This window comes from Chinchilla lanigera, unplaced genomic scaffold (genome assembly GCF_000276665.1).
Source record: "Chinchilla lanigera isolate Chin_1 unplaced genomic scaffold, ChiLan1.0 scaffold00027, whole genome shotgun sequence".
Lineage (NCBI taxonomy): Eukaryota > Metazoa > Chordata > Mammalia > Rodentia > Chinchillidae > Chinchilla > Chinchilla lanigera.
The window spans coordinates 25,720,409-25,736,828 of NW_004955428.1; the positions used below are offsets into that span (position 1 = coordinate 25,720,409).

General features: G+C 37.5%; 1 protein-coding gene across 11 annotated transcripts in view; it reads left to right on the plus strand.

The window, feature by feature from the left end:
• Camk2d (calcium/calmodulin-dependent protein kinase II delta) overlaps positions 1-16,420 on the plus strand; it is a 296,895-nt gene that overhangs the window by 136,908 nt on the left and 143,567 nt on the right. For all 11 annotated transcript variants that reach the window (XM_005386817.2, XM_005386834.2, XM_005386824.2 and 8 more), the window contains exon 4: positions 3,320-3,374. In XM_005386817.2, coding sequence (XP_005386874.1) covers positions 3,320-3,374 — 55 coding nt within the window. The remainder of the gene's footprint in view (positions 1-3,319; positions 3,375-16,420) is intronic.

Consider the following 16,420-nt stretch of genomic DNA (forward strand, 5'->3'; position numbering starts at 1 on the left):
AACAATTAATGTAACACTTTGCAAAACTGAACAAACTTTTCAATCCTTGAAAAAAGTTAAAAAGGAAATAAAGGTGGAAGATGAAGGATACTTTTGACAGCTAGCAAAGGCATGTTGAAAAACAGATGATGTCTTGGGCTGTGTAGAATTGTCTGCTAGATGGAGAGGGATAGACTCTGACAACAGAATAGGAGACTAAAAAATCATACAAGGAAATAAATGCATCCTTAATGTCATTGAAAACACAGAATATTCTTATGAAGACTGTGTCAGATAACATGAATAAGTGAAAATCACAAGGATTCCATGTAATTATGTTTTTCTAGTTTCTTTCTTTAAAAACAGTGGAAGTAAGGAAGGAAGGGCATAAGAAAGGAAAAAAATAAAGGAAGGAGAGAAATATGTCTGTAGTAATCCCAAGTAAAGATGATGTCGGTTTTTTTGTAACACAAATAATACCATTTATTGTGATTAAGCTCACATGGTCAGGTGACTAGAAGGATGTATCTGAGATTGTTTTGTAATTGTGTGATGCCAGAGGAGTGAGCCTGGACAATTGGTTTGTCTTGAACCATTATTACATGCTTGTTGGCTAGGTGGTTTTGTATCCTGAGTGTGATCATCAGGCTTGCATTTTTAGCAACTTGTGACTTGGTCAAAAAGATTTCATGTCTAGATGGTGATTATTTACAAATATGATTAAGACAGTGGTAAGTCATACTAAGAAAGTTTTATTCTTGATATGACCTATAGTTAATGCTGCTTCTAGAATTGCACCTCAAATTGCCTTCTTTCTTGATCTGTACAGCTCTGAGCAACACCCCCAAGATCCTACCTTTGCTGGAATCATTTTCCTTGAGTCAGTGGAAGAGTGAAATGGTTTCCTTCTATACATCTTGTGAATTTTACTTTTCACTTTAGCTTTGATAACATGGGAAATCAACTTATTTCCCAGAATAAGTCAGTGCTTTCTTTATTTGAACTCATTTAAACACTTTGTTAGGCATGTCTGAAACTGTGCCAACAAAATCACTAAGTCATAGGCCATGACTTGTCTCTTACAATTCTAAATAATTATGAGCACAGCATACATTATTTTGCCAAGGTCTTCATTTTTTTTCAGAAGCATAAGTTTGAATAAAAGCAAGCAGCATTTCTCATATTGGCAAATTAAAGAATGCACCTCACACAGTTAAATTTACAAGTTTCTTGCATATCATTTTATTTTAGAAATAAATAACTATACTAGTCTTTGGTGAAATTTTCTGTCTAAAACCCTGGTATGGTAAGCATTTCAAAAAGACATTACCATGTGCCAGATTTCTGTGTGAGATGCAAAAACTTAAAAATTTGCTTTCAATTTAATAACACTGATGAGAAGGAAACTGTGTGTTTGAGGAAAAGGTATTTCATTTGGTAGTAAAGATAAAATACGCTGTATCACAGTGACATGATGACAGAATAGAGAAAGAGGAGGAGGCTGCCGCGTGTTGTATTTCAGGTGTTCAGGCAAAACAGTCCAAGTCTCAGATTGGTTACCATCCCAACTATCTCCATTGTTAGCCTCTTCTTCATGTTGACTATAGACAAATCCACATTATATAGGTAATTATCTGTAATTTAGGCTGAAGCAAATCTCTCTTTCATCACTTTGGTGAAATTTCTGGAAAAGGATTCAAAAGTTTTTTTGGTAGACCAGCAATGAGATCTATATTGGCTTTTCTGTTTACTGAGACACAGTACCACTCACCCACAATTTTAAAGAGGAAAGTTTTACTTTAGCTCATGGTTTCTCAGGATACAATTCATGGTCCATTGCTCCAAGGCAGGAACATGCTGACAAGAGGTTATGGTTAAGCAAAGCTACGTACTTCATATTGGCCAGGAAGCAGAGCAGTAACCCCCAAGAAACAGGCCAAAGACCAAATAGGGTACCCAAAGTCATCCCACCATGACCTACCAGGCACACTCAGAAGTGTGCTCTACCAACACCCAAAGCCAAATTGACACTCCACGCTAATTGTCACAAGATCTAGAGGGGGTGGAATTGGATTTTAAAGCATGGAGAGTGGGAATACCACAGTTGCTATAGATTGAATCTCCAGGTGATTGTAGTTGCCATGAAACCTAACTATTCTTGTTAATAGACATTTTCCATATACTAATTATCACTGCATGGGTAGTATACTTAGATCATAGTAGAAATTTTTGTCTTTCCTGTAGTGACTTTGTGAAAGCAGTTGTGTTCTGCAGTTTTGTTGCTTTCCCTGCCTTCTGTTGTCCACAATGAAGGTCAAGCCATCTCTGCAAAGGATTTGGATAAATAGGAAAAATTACCATCTGTGGAGGGCAAATCAAGAGGAGAGACTATGCAAAATAAATAGATAAAGTGGTATGTAATTTATACCTGTGTGGTTTAGTGTAGCATGTGTGGTTCAGTGTTTTAAGTGCAGAAAAGGCATATATTGATTTCAGCAAGAATTATCTGTAAGTCTAGCTCATTGGAAAATACGTATGGATTTGAAGAAGGTATAATTATTTTTATCAGTAAAGTTCTAAATACTCACTTTTAATTAGTGAGTTGATATGGGTTTTGGTAACGAGTAAAGAACATAGAAACTTTTTTAGTTTTTATTTTGAATTATTTTTAATTTTTGTTAGTATAGGTTTGTAGTACATAGTGATTACATACATTGTGGCAACATGGTACATGTACATAATATATTTTAATTCTTTTTACATCCCTTTCTCCTTCCCTTCCTTTCTCCTCCCTAAAAACTGTGCTTTGGTAGGTCGGCTAGGGTGTGCTGTGTGAAAATTCCAGGACACACAGGAGAGCGGAGGCAGGCAGAGAGTAGCAGACTCCAGTGATTCCTCTTGCTCTCTTGCTGCAGTGATCCTGGCATGGGTTGGTGAAGACATGGGTGAGGGTGACTGTAAAAGAGGGATGTCAGAGAAGTAGAATTGCGAGGACCTGGTGACTTTGGGTATATAATAGTCATTAACAGTTATGCAGTACTTACCTAGCAATATATGGATTATTTAATTTTACTGTGTCATTTAATCTCAACCATTATATGAAGTACAGGTATTAATATCAGTGTATGTTAAACTTGTAGGCTATGGTAATTATCAGAACCAAACCCAAAACTGGTTGGCCTGTATGAACCACTGAAGGACACTGCCTTATCCAAAGCTAAAATAAATATCAGTGCTAACATTTCTTATTTAGGAGACAGATGCCCCTTAGGAGATGGGCTTAATATTGATTGTTGACATGAGCATAATGCAAACTTTGTTCTCTTTTCTTTATTTTCAGTACGACTTCATGACAGCATATCAGAAGAGGGCTTTCATTACTTGGTGTTTGATTTGTAAGTAATTACTTTATGCTCATTTATTTTTATAATGTATATAAAAATCATTTTTAATTAAACATGATTTTTCTCACTGTACAGTCCAAAGTAATAACCATTATATTTTAAAAATACTCTTCAAGACTGTTCAACTCGAATTCTTTTGAAAAGGAGTGTCTACTCAGTATTTTATTTAATGTTTAACTCAGTCTTCCTAAATGAAACAGGTATGAGTCTGTTTTCCTTCCATTTGTCCATTGTGATTCATAGGTAGTTTTTAGTTTTACCTTGGGGTATAAAATGGATAACATAGCAAAATTTTCCTTTGAATTTTTTATGAGTTTGTAAAATTTATTGTATATAAAAAGAAGACTCAAGGAAGAAACTGTTGTTTAAAAATTTTTTTTAGTTGAAACTACTCAGGGCTTATAAACCAAGGTTTTGTCAACAAAAATGAAGGGAAAATAATGATTCTTCAAAGGAATATTTTCAAACAGGCCATACACATGAGTGGTAGGAATTTATTAAGTATGTGCTTTCTGGATATCAATTTATACTACTTATCACAAAACTTTAAAATGCTCATATCATTTCACAAAGTAATTTCATTTCTGGCAACAAGTTTATGAAAAGTATATCCTAAATTCAGGTAAAGTTTTATATTAAGAGATGTTCATTACATCATCCTTTATAATGAAGGAAAAAAAAGAACAAAACCAACTTACAGGGCAATAATTGCATAATTATATACATTCACATAATGGGCTACTAGAGCATTTTAATGTGATTTTGATAGTTTGGGGAAATAAATAAGAAAAAACTATTTAACAACATGAATCTAAAGGTAGGCTGACTGCTAGTTTTGGTTAATTCAGCCTTTCAGTGATATCATAAGAATTTTGTTGTGTCCATCTGTTTGTTGTTGTTGGCTTGTCTTCATGCTCCAGCTCTCTATGGTCTCAAGTGGATTGTTTTATATCAGAAATCACAGTGACTTACAAAGTCAGAAAGGAGGAATAATACTTCCATTGCATGTTTTTTCTTTATCCATTAAGAAAATTTTTCTCAGGAGTCGTTCACATACCCTCTGTTAATGAATCCTTAGTTAGAATTCTTTTCAAGTTCCTTAGTATATGTGGACGTTAATTTTTTAATGCTTATAACCCAAATCCATTGATGTTTATTTCCCTCATATAAAATGTAATTTTTGCATATAACCAACACATAACTTTTAATTATATCTAGATTGCTTGCAATACCTCACGCAAGGTACATGCTATATAAATAGTTGCTATACTGTATTGTTTAAGGAATAATGACAAATAGAAAGTCTGCACACAATTAGTAAAGATCCAATTTCTTTTTAGAATATCTTTGATCTGGCATTGGTTGAATCCATGCATATGGAACACACAAATTTGAAAGGCCAACTGTATTGGAAAGTGAACGGTATCACAATTTGCATTGACTAACCGTGGTTCAGTCTGTAGGTCCAGTGAGGGAAGACCCTCCCCTGCATTATATAACCCCCAGCTTTGAACAAAGTCACGATTTCATTATCCATAAAGAAAGGTGGTCTTGCCTGTGGGTGGGCAGCCAAGCAGGTCAGCATTACTGAGGACTCATGTGTGTGCTGAAAAATAAGCATGTGCAGTGTGAGGCCCACAGACTACATGTGGCACTGGACTGCTAGTAAAGAGGCCCTTTTTAACATTATTGTGTGATTTCTAGAAATATTTTTCGTGTCTCGTGTGATGCTCAAGTGCAGGCAAAGTAGACAACAGAATACTGTGTAGGGGAGATCACAAGGCAGTGCAGGCTCTGCTTCTTGTGCTCACCACACAGGCAGTTCAGTCAAAGCCTATATGTATCAGACAGTATGTGCACTTGTGTGATCTGGTGAGGAAAATACAACAATTGCCAATAACAGTATTTCAACCTATAACATATGACTATGCCTGTTAACACAGGCATTGATTGTATTAGGCAGACATGCAAGTTTTCTTACTGAAATTAGGCTTGTTGTATCATTTATTTAATAAAATAATTCGATAAGTTGAAATGTTTAAAAAGAGCATTATGTTCATTAACTTTATATTTTATTTATGGCCCGAGACAGTTGCTCCTCATATAGCTCAAGCAAGGCAAAAGTTGGACACCGTGTTATCAAATAAAGATGGTAGCTCTGCTGCTACACAGCCCTGCTACTCAGGCTACTTTTGCAGTCACAGTCCACCCTCAGATTGCTCAAACTGTGTTGTTGTATCACTCTGTGCTGTCCAAGTGTTCCTTCCTCCTCAGTCCTTTGCAGAGCATCTCTTCTTTGTTATTTGTCCCATAGTTTATTTTTTCTTGATGTTCCAAGATACTTCCTTTGATGATTTCCATTCTTCAGCTTTCTTTAGGTATTCTTTCATAACAAAAAAGTATTAGTTTTACTTTTTCCAAGAATGTTTCACTCCTTCCTTGAGGGTATTTTTGCCAGATATAGAATTATAAATTGCTAGTTTTTTTCTTTCACTGTTGTCCCACATTCTTCTTGAGGCCCTTGGTGTTTGATGAAAAATCTGTCACTCTAATTATTTTCCTCCTGAAAGTAAATGTGTTCTTTCTCTCTGACTGCTTTAAAAATTTTTTCTTTGTCTTTTGTTTTCAAGAGTTTTACTATTAATAGACTTGACTCACATTTATTTTATTTTATTTTGGTTTTTGCTTAGTCTCATCTTGCTGTCAAATCTCCATCTTTTATGCTGAATCACTGTTTCTCATTGGTACGAGGGAATGAGGGAGGAGTGGGAGAAAGGGATGGCTTCGTCAAAGAGCAATTTAGACCTTTATTTTAGGCAAAAAATGGGAGGACAGAGAACTCTTCTTATAGTGGTTGGTTTTTCTTTTACCTTTAGCTCAAAATAATCCTTATGCCAAAGTAGCATATTTTAGGGTGACATATTGGGATCCTCTTCAGTTGTATGAATTACTTCAGGGTTATGTCAAATCCTCTGCCATGCCACTTTTTTTTTTTTGGTTTTTCTCCGGTACCAGGAACCGAACTCACGACCTTGCGCTTGCCAGGCAGGCGCTTTTTGCCGCTGAGCTAAATCCCCAGCCCTGCCATGCCACTTTAACTCCAGACCTGTCAAATGTGCTAAGTGTGTGGTTCCACAACATGCATTAGTGAAGCTACTGGAAATCAGGAGAGAATACTGCCTGGGTTTCCAGGAGTGGTCCAGAGTTGGCAGACAGAGGCCTTTTTTCAGGGGTAAATTATACAGAAAAACAACATAGGTCAAACAAAAATCAACCTGTAGGATGACAAGTAACCACTTAACTAATACTGATCGAATAAGGAAATGAGTCACATAGCAAGGGTACATGGAAAGAACAAAGGCATTTTGCAAAAGAGATGGATCCAGATGCTCCAAGGAAGCACCTGGAAAACTTACGCCTCTCTAGATTTCCAGGACCAGGTGGTGCTAAGTGCAGTATAATTTCAAGTTCCTACATATCCTTTAGAGAGGCATGCAGGCCTAGCCTTGCATCTACATCTTGTTGCCTGCCCTTCTTCAGGCGGCCTTATACACATTTGTACTCCTTTTCTGCAGTACTGTCTTGAGGGACCATCCCTCAATGACTGAGTGTTAGTTTTTAACTTAGCTGCCTATAATATCACCAAGTTATTATATCTAAATTCTATATTTCACGAATTTTATGTTCCTTAGTAAATTAAGGGAATGGTAAGAATCACATAGTTTAGTTTCTTCCCCAGCATTTTTTAATACAGCAAAATAGTTGATGAATGCAGTTCACATAAAAACAAAGTAAGATTTACAACCAGGGTAAGTTATGTCTATAGCAGTGATATTTGCCTCTCTGAAATCAACATGAAGAGATTTCTTAAGGTGAAGAATTTATATACAAACTGTAATAATATGAAATATGTTTTGTATCAGACAACTGAAACTCTGCTTCCAGAATAAGAATAAAGATTTCAGACCTTTGGAACTATTCAGAATATTTTAAGTTTAAGATGTAGATTATTAGTGGTCCTAATAAAAATGATTTGCCAGTAAACGAGACCAGTAAACTAGCTGAATGGAATGCAATAAAGTACTCAACTTTAGGCACAATAGAAAAGCTGTGGTTGAAAGTACTGTATAGACTTTTTTTTTTATTTTAAAGAGAATAGTAAAAAAAAGAACAATAGCAAAATACAAAGAAAACAAAGCAAGAACATTAAAACTGATATGGGTTTTAAACCAAATGATAGGAATTAATAGTAGTTGTTATATTACATATTGTTATCTTCAGTGAAGTTGCTCAGATTACCAAATGTAAGAATGGAAGATTGATCAAACCATTAAAGAGAATAAGAAAATAATCATTTTAAAAAAATTAGAGACAATACAGAGTTTCACTAGACAAGATGGTGGGAGTTCACCAGCAGTTGTTATATTTCATATTGTTCTTTTCATATCAGTTGCTCAGATTACCATATATAAGCATGCAAAATTGGTCAGAATATAAAAAAATTTAAGCATTAACTGTTCCTTTCAATATCCCAGCTATACCATCAATTATCCGAGCTATTCTTTTATACACACACACACACATACACACACACACACATATAAAACCTTCCTTCTTTCTTTTCTCTTCTTTCCCTCATCCCAGTTGTTTCTTCCTTTGAGCATTTTCTTTCCCTTTCTTATCATCTATTGTACACTTTGAGTTTTACTTGCTCTTTCAAGTTCCTATACCAGGGAGCCAGTATTTACACATGTGGGTCCGATTTATTTCACTTATGGTCTCTAGTTGCATCCATTTGCCTACAAAAGCCTCAAGTTTATCTTTTTTTATAGCTGAGTAATACTCCATTGTATAAAAATACCACATCTTTTTTACCCATTTCTCAGTCAATGGGCTGTTTCCAAGATTTAGCTGTAACAAATTGTGCTGCTATAAACATGGATATTTCCATGATTTATAGCTTTGGGCTGTTTCCAAGATTTAACTATAACAAATTGTGCTGCTATAAACATGGATGCACCTGTATTGCTGTGGTATGATGTTTTTAGTTCTTCTGGGAAAATACCCAGAAGGGGAATAGTTGGGTTAAGTGGGACTTCTAATCCTAGTTTTGTGAGGCATCTCCAGACTGATTTCCACAGTGGTTTCACCAAGCTACATGCCCACCAACAATGCTGTAGGGTTCCTTTCTCCCCACAGCCTCTCCAGCATTTGTTATTGGTTGATTTCCTGATGATAGCCATTTTTTCTGGGGTGAGATGGAATCTCAGTGTTGTTTTAATTTGCATTTCTTGAATGACAGTGATGTTGAACTTTTTTCATGTATTTATTTGCCATTAGTATTTCTTCATTTGAGAAGTGTGTATTCATCTCAGATGCCCAGTTTTGGATTGGGTCTTTGAATTTGGGGTAACCTGATTTTTTAAAAAATTCTTTATATGTTCTAGATAGAAGTCTTTTGAGGGGCAGTTGGCTAAAATTTTTTCCCAACTCATGGGTTTTCTTTTTATTCTGTTGGTGATTTTTTTTTGATGTACAAAAACTTTTCAATAAAATGAGATCCCAGTTGTTGATTCTTTGAAGTATTTCCCATGCAGTTTGGTTTTTGTTCATGAACTCTCTGCCTACCCGTATGTCTTCAAGAGTTTTACCTACTTTCTCTTCCAATAGATTCAGTGTTTCTGTTTTAATGTTAAGATCTTTGATCCATTTTGACATTAGTTTAGTGTATGGTGAAAGACATGGGTCTAGTTTTAGTATTTGGCATGTGGAAAGCCAGTTTTTCCAGCACCATTTATTAAAGAGGCTATCTATCTTCCAGTGAATATGTTTGGCTGCTTTGTCAAAGATATGGTGGCTGAGTGTGTTTGTGGCTGTGTGTGCATCTTCTAATCTGTTCCACTGATCTTCAGGTCTGTTTTTTTCCAGTACCATGCTGATTTTATCACAGTTGCTTTGTAATATAATTTTAAGTCAGGAATTGTGATGCCTCCTGCCTTTCCTTTGTGTTTCCTGCATGTTGTATATACATTCTTTGATCTTGATCACTGTATGTCTGGGTGTAGTCTTTTGTGCAGATACCTGCTGTTTCACTGATACCTATTAATCTTACATCGTTTTCCTTTGCTTTGTCTTGCAGCTATTGGATTGTTATTTCTTGTTATTGTTAAGAGATCCTTCCTTTCACGGTCATTAGCTGCAATGCTGTCTTCAAGGTCTGGAAGTCTATCTTCAGCTCTGTTTAAGTAGTTTTGCTAGCTTTCGATGGAAGTTTTAATTTCATGTATATCTGTTTTAATCTGTTTCATGCATTCTAGTTCTTTCCTATATTGGTCATTCAAGGTTTCCATTAATTTTCTATGGTCTATTTTCTTTTCTGTGTCTTCTTTAGATGTGCTAAGCAGTTCTTTCATTATTGTTATTGTTTCTTTTTTTTACCTCAGAGATTGGAGTTGTTTCTTTATTTCATCTTCTTTCATTTCAGAAATTTCAGGAGTATGACTTCCAAGCTCTTATGTGTCGATAACTCCTGGACTTGTTATGTGGGGTGGAGGTCTGCAATTGCATTTTACTCCTTTGTCATTTTCAGAGATCCAGAGGCTCCCTGGAACTCAGCCTCACTTCCAGGATGATGTCAGAGTGGTGGGGCAAGGACCCAAAAGTCCTGGTGCTCTGGGTGGCTCCCTCAGTGGTATGTGTGGGCAGGGTAGGATCCCTGATGCTGCCACAGCTGTCTGTGGCTCAGCTTGGCTCCCACTCAGAGGTTCCCAAAGCTATCCATGTTTCAGCCCTGTTTCCACGAGGGTATAATAGTAGTAGGCATGTCATAGTCAGGGAGGCTCCAGACACTCCCTGGAACCCAGCCCGGTTCCCATGCCAGTGGGGGAGAGCTGAGCATACAGTCACTGGAAGCTGCTGAAACTGTTTGAGGTTTACCTTGCCCCTTCCGCCTGAGGCTTTGGGGTTGGGGCATGTCATGGCTACTAAGGCCCCTGAAGTTGTTAGGGCCTGTCTCACAGAGTGGTGGGGCAGGGGATAGGTCAGCTCAAGGGTGTCTTGAAGCTGTCTGAGGTTCAGCTCGGCTCCTGGGAAGTGGGGGCGGTGAGTGGCTCCCTAAGCCCCTGAAGTCGTCTGGAGCTCTGCCTGTTTCCCACACTGGTGGTGGAGGGGCGGAGGTGGCTCACAGGTGTTCCCTCAGCTGTCTGAGGTTCAACTGGGCTCCCAGGAGGAGCAGGGGTAGGGAGTGGTGTATAGATTTTTCAGTGGCTGAAAAGTGTAACCTATATAAATATGGCTGAATAATGTAGCCTATATAAAGATGTAATTATTCAAATTACATAATTGTTTTGGTGTTAATCAGGGAAAAATATGTTGCTTTAGAAAAATATACATGTTAAATACTGTTAAGAAAGTCTGATCTTAAAGATATCAATGAAATGCTCATATAGGAAAATTGGAAGCCACTTCACCAATCAGTTCTAAGTCAATTCCCAAATAACTGTGAATTCCTGGAGAAGGAGTGTTCCTTGTGTTTCTCCTTCTGATGCTGGCTTTGGCAGTGTAGCCCTTGTGTACACTTCTTGTGGAATGTCAGCTATTCAGAATCTCATGGGAAGTTCTATTTTTATAGGTTCTCTGGGTAGTTTTGTAGTGGAATAATTTTCACTTTCTAAAAATGAAAGCAAAGGAGGACAGGGGTTCTATGAAATACATAGTTTCTTCTTGCTTTTTTTAAACTTACATATTTTTGCATGGGCATCTCCTCACCATTTCCAGCTACAAAACATTAGGAGTCTCTTTTGAAAGTAGACTTAGGAATCTGGGAAAGACATTCATGAGAGCAAAGGCATCTTCACTATAAATAATGAGCTGCCCTACTTGAACTCAGCCTTCTTCAGGGTTTATGCCTAGCAGAGCTTTCAGGCACGTCAGCAGCTCAGCAAGGCAAGAAGGGCTAAGCTTATAAGTGTGTGGATTTATGGGAAACCTAACGAAAGACTGTAAAGTGAAGAACAGAGTCATAGACTATAGGTCCCAAGGGAGAAGCCCTGGGCAGAGACTTGGGTCTTTCCCAGATAAGACAGATCTTTGCCATTTTGAGGGCTGATGAAAAATAAGACTTTGACAACACAGTCACCTGGACAGGTGTTGACATGGAAAAACGATTTTACCCCTGTGTCTTAGGTTCATTAACACCTGTTTCTCATTGTTTTAATATAAATTCCCCATTTTAAAATGTTAAAGAAGGAAATACTTTGAGAATGTGATGTGCTGCCTTCCCTTCCCCGTGTTTTCATATTTATACCAGCCAAAAATGCTTGGTCTTGTTGCATGTTTTATAGTTGTCATTAGGAAAACATACATTTCTCACTTGAAGTTATATAATATTAAAAATATGAACCTTTTCAAACCACTTTCTTTGGTCTGTGAAGCCAAAAGACAAGTCAAACACCTTTAAGTTTTCAGACCCTATAGTTCAGAAAATAGACTGGGAGACTTAAACAGAAAATCCATGGTATTGGCCCAATGTGGTTAAAAACCTCAAGAATTGCACAGGGGTTTGGGAGAAAGTGCCAGTGTTCATTCAGGCAGGGTTCCTAGGAAACATTGAGTAGAGCCAAAGTTGAGGCAAACATAAGGTGCCTTCTAAATACTTTTTCCTGCAACAGATACAGATTTAGTCTCCACCCACTCTGACAGGCGCTGCAGATACATTGATGCAAGGGAATGTGAACATTTTCTCCTATTAAAAAGTACATAGAAACAGTCTCACAGGCACTATGTTAATAGCATTCTTGCTACTGCTTAAAACCTTTGGTTGCATGAGGAAATACACAGATACGGTGTGACAGTTTTCAGAACTCTGAGAACAGCTGTGTGTGTCATAGTTATCGCTGGCTATTTAGAATTCTTCTATGATGCCAATGGTATACTCTTATATCTTACAAAACATATATATTCCAGTGATTATTAAACTTTTTGGAGGGTGTGGGCTACTGCTTTCATTGTACAGAATCTTTTTACTTGCCTCTTTAAACTTGCCTAGTGTAGTATGTCGTTAGATGTCTATTACTGTAAAGCAGTAAAGAAACAATTTTCCCTCTAAGATCAGAAATTAAAGGCATAGAATTCATTTAATTGTCCTGTCACTACTGTACAGTGCAAAACAAAACTAGAGAACAAGTCTCCAAGTTAAGCTCCTATCCAAAGACAGAAAAATAAATTAATAAATTACAATATAGTAGGATTTGTTGTCATATTTTGCTCTACACATTGATTGAAACCAAAAATGGTTTACAGTGGAGGTGGCTAGCCCAATGAGCAGTCATGGAAATAAAAGAATTGGGGGAGAGAGAAGAGAGAAAAGGAGAGAGGGAGAGAGGAGCTAAAAACGTAGAGTCTGTTTGACAATATGGGGAGGCTGTATTTGGTATTGAACCCAGGATCTTCACACTGAGCTTCATCCCCGCTTAGTTTTTTTAATTAAAGTCACCCAGGCTGAGCTGTTGATTCTATTGCCTCAGTCTCTCAAAGGGCTAGGAATATAAGCATACACCACCACATCTGCCTCCTCTGAAAGTATTTTGTAGAATAACATCAATTATAAATTTTGCAACTTCTTTGCAAGAAATGGTTGAAGCATTAATGCTGTTATTGAAAATAGTGATAAACATTGTATTTCTCATTAGGTCTTAGAAAGCAGAACTGTGTTTGAATCAAAACCTTTGGGATGTTTTTTAAATGGAATTTAATATTCATTAATGTGAAGATCTTTGAGTGTAGAGTGTCAATAAGTATCTGGTTGGAAAAGAAAAGATTAGTAATTATCCCAAGCAATTTCATTGTTCCTTTAAATGGAAAATTAATAAAATGCTTAGTGGTTTTGTTATATTTCTGAAGGAAGAACATTTTAAATGACTATGATAATTTGTCCTTTTAATAGAAAGCAATAGAAATACTCATATGCTTTTGATTCTTTTTCTATATGGAAGGCAAAATACATGATGAACTTCTTGTGAGTTACAGTGTTCATGCAGTGGCAAAGTGAATCCTGGCCCCCAGATTACGGTTCTTTTATGTTGATAAAACTTTGAGTCTGTGTGGGAGAAGATTTAAGGAGAGTACTTCAGTTACACTCTACAGAAAGAGGGAAGCTCTGCATGATGAATGCCATTTGATGTCACCTGCCAAATTGTTGCCAGGGGTAACTATCTTAAATTCCAGAGAACCTGTTTCCTCCTTCATGTGATTAAGGATGTCTTCTTGGTAATTGTGTTCCATCATTATTTGTCATTCTTTAATATCTGTCGTATTTCTCAGTGAAAGATAATTTCCTTGTTGTATTCTCCAATACTAAGGATTGAACCCAGGGCCTTCCCAACAAGCTATATCCCCAGGGTATTTTCATTTTTATTTTGAGAAAAGATCTCATTAAGTTCTCCAGGTGGGCTCAAACTTGCAATCCTTCTGATTCAGTCTCCCAGAGGGCTAGAATTACAGGCACATGCCACCATGCCAGGCTGTGATAGTGTTTTGTTTTTGCTTTTGTCTTTAAGAGAGAGTTCAGAGGAGGCAAATATGTGAACTTCCTGTCTATTGTCAACAGTCTGTGTTTCTTTGGGACTTTGCCAGCAGGAGGGCCATTATCAGATGCAAGCTCTCAAAACTCCAAAGCTGAGGGCTAAAGAAACCTCTTACTTATAAAGTCACCTAGATACCAGTATTTTGTTGTAGTAGTGAGAAGAGGACTGATACACTTGTAAAATTCGTAAATGGGGTAGGGACTGAGACTTGAGCTCCCAGGAGGGTCTTGTCCACACCAAGCCTTAGCAGTGCCATGATTTCTGCTTTCTTACCTGATGCTAATTCTTTGTTTGTTTGTTTTTTTTTTTTTTGGTTTTTCTCCGGTACCGGGAACCGAACTCATGACCTTGCGCTTGCCAGGCAGGCGCTTTTGCCACTGAGCTAAATCCCCAGCCCCTACCTGATGCTAATTCTAAGCAGGTCTCTGATATAGATTTCTGCTTTGGTGAACTGTGAGACTCTGTATGCATCTGCTTCACTCTCCAATATTTGAGACACTGCTTTGCATTTTAAGCTTATCTGTTGGCAGATCGAGCAATATTTTAAAATTTCACTTTGCTCAGCTTTTTACTCTTTGTTATTACAGCATGATGGCTCTGAGTATCTTCCATGTTGGACCAGAAACAAATCCTCACAGTTTTTTTTTTTAAATCTTACATTTTATAAAATTAATGTAAATTTGAAATGTTTTGCTTGGGAAGTATAAAGAAGTGTCTTAGTTACTTTCCTTGTTGCTGAGAAAAAATACCGGACACCCAAAGTTAAAAGAGAAAAGCTTTATTTGACTCACCTTGTGTAGAGGTTTCAGTCCATAATCCACTGGCTCCAGGGAAGGGTAGCCTCTCAGAGGGGGATCACAGAGTGGAACAGTTCAAGGTGCCCACAAGACAGCAAAAGCAACAGGGGAAAGAGACAAGCCTCTGTCTGACCCTTGTATTGTGTACTGGCCAAGTGCTATAGGGTGGGTATAGCACTCATACCCTTAATACCAGCATCACACACTAGATTCTGCCACCCCTGAAAAGCCTACCCCTCATGACTGTATGAGGCTTTCAGGGACATCTAGACATAAGCCATAAGGAAGGACATATTTATTCATTAATTGTAAGTCAGAAATCAATACTGTAGTAGAAATTTGCTTTTAGGATATGTCCTGGGGTAATTAGGAGTTTGACCCATGTGTTCTTCATTCAGTATATGTAGGCAGCACTGATAAAATAAGTACTTTGCTGATTCTCAGGAAAAAAACAAATTCACCACATTCTTAACACATTAAAGTTTAAAGAACTTTATTGTAACCATATTATGAAAACACAAATTTCTCAAAAAGTTAATTAAATGTGAAACCATGGATGCTTATTTAAATTGCTGCCTTAAGTAAATTTGCCACAGCTCCTAACTCACATGATTCTCCTTAAAAAGGGCTGGAATTGCTATCTTGGGTATTAATTGTCATCTTGCAGACAGTTTGCCTCTGTGGACTGTCAGTGACATTCTGCTATGTGAGAGAATCTGGAAAGGTTACAATTTTGAAGATGTTGGACTAAGTTTAGCAGTGAGTTTCCTCAGTGTGTGATGATATTTTCTGCCATGTGCTCATCCATTTCTTCTCCCAGCCTGGACTTTGTAGGCAGGAAGCCCAACTCCTACTTGATCCCTGCTTACTTTTCACTTCTGCTTGAGACACCCAAACTTGGCAGGCTCTTCCCTTGGCTTGCAGTTCATTTCCCCTGTCACCCTCCTTCCCAAGTACTTTGGTGCTTTAGACAGTCTCTGCAAATAGATTTGCTATTATAATACACTCATTCAGTGAATACTGATTGAGTGCTAATTATATGTGAAGCACTCCGCTAAATACTTGAGATAAAACCCTAAATAAGGGATGGCCCTTGTCTACAAGGAGCTTCCACCTTATTGGGGACAAGGGAGTGCCAAGGTAGGGTGGAGCAGAGTGAGCTCCCAGGGAAGGAATGATGTCAGGGAGCTCTGGTATGGGACCACAGGAGGAGTCTCTGCACTTCGAAATGAAAGACATGCAGAATTTACTTAGTCACCCATTGTGAGTCTTCCTTGCAGAACTAAGAGGAAGGATATGTGCAAAGGCCCAGGAAACACTAGAAACCCCAGAGCCTTACAGGACATTGTGGATAAACTGTTGTACTTGAGGGTAGAAGGGCAGCAGCTCTAAGACTAGAGAGCCAACGTTTGGCCAGTTCCTAAAACACCTCTCAGATTTATCTTTCTTTGCAGTGAAGCTTCACCTTGATTTTCAAAAGAGAGAGATGCAAGAGGTAATATGTGTTTTAAATAATTATCCCGGCTATAGTTGGGGAACATGTTGGCCTTCTAATGCAAATTACTAGTGTTTGAAGTAAGTGATGCAGTAAGAGTGAAGAAGAGTGGGAAGTTTTGAGAGTAACATGTAAGAGTAGCGGATATGATAATTAATTGGA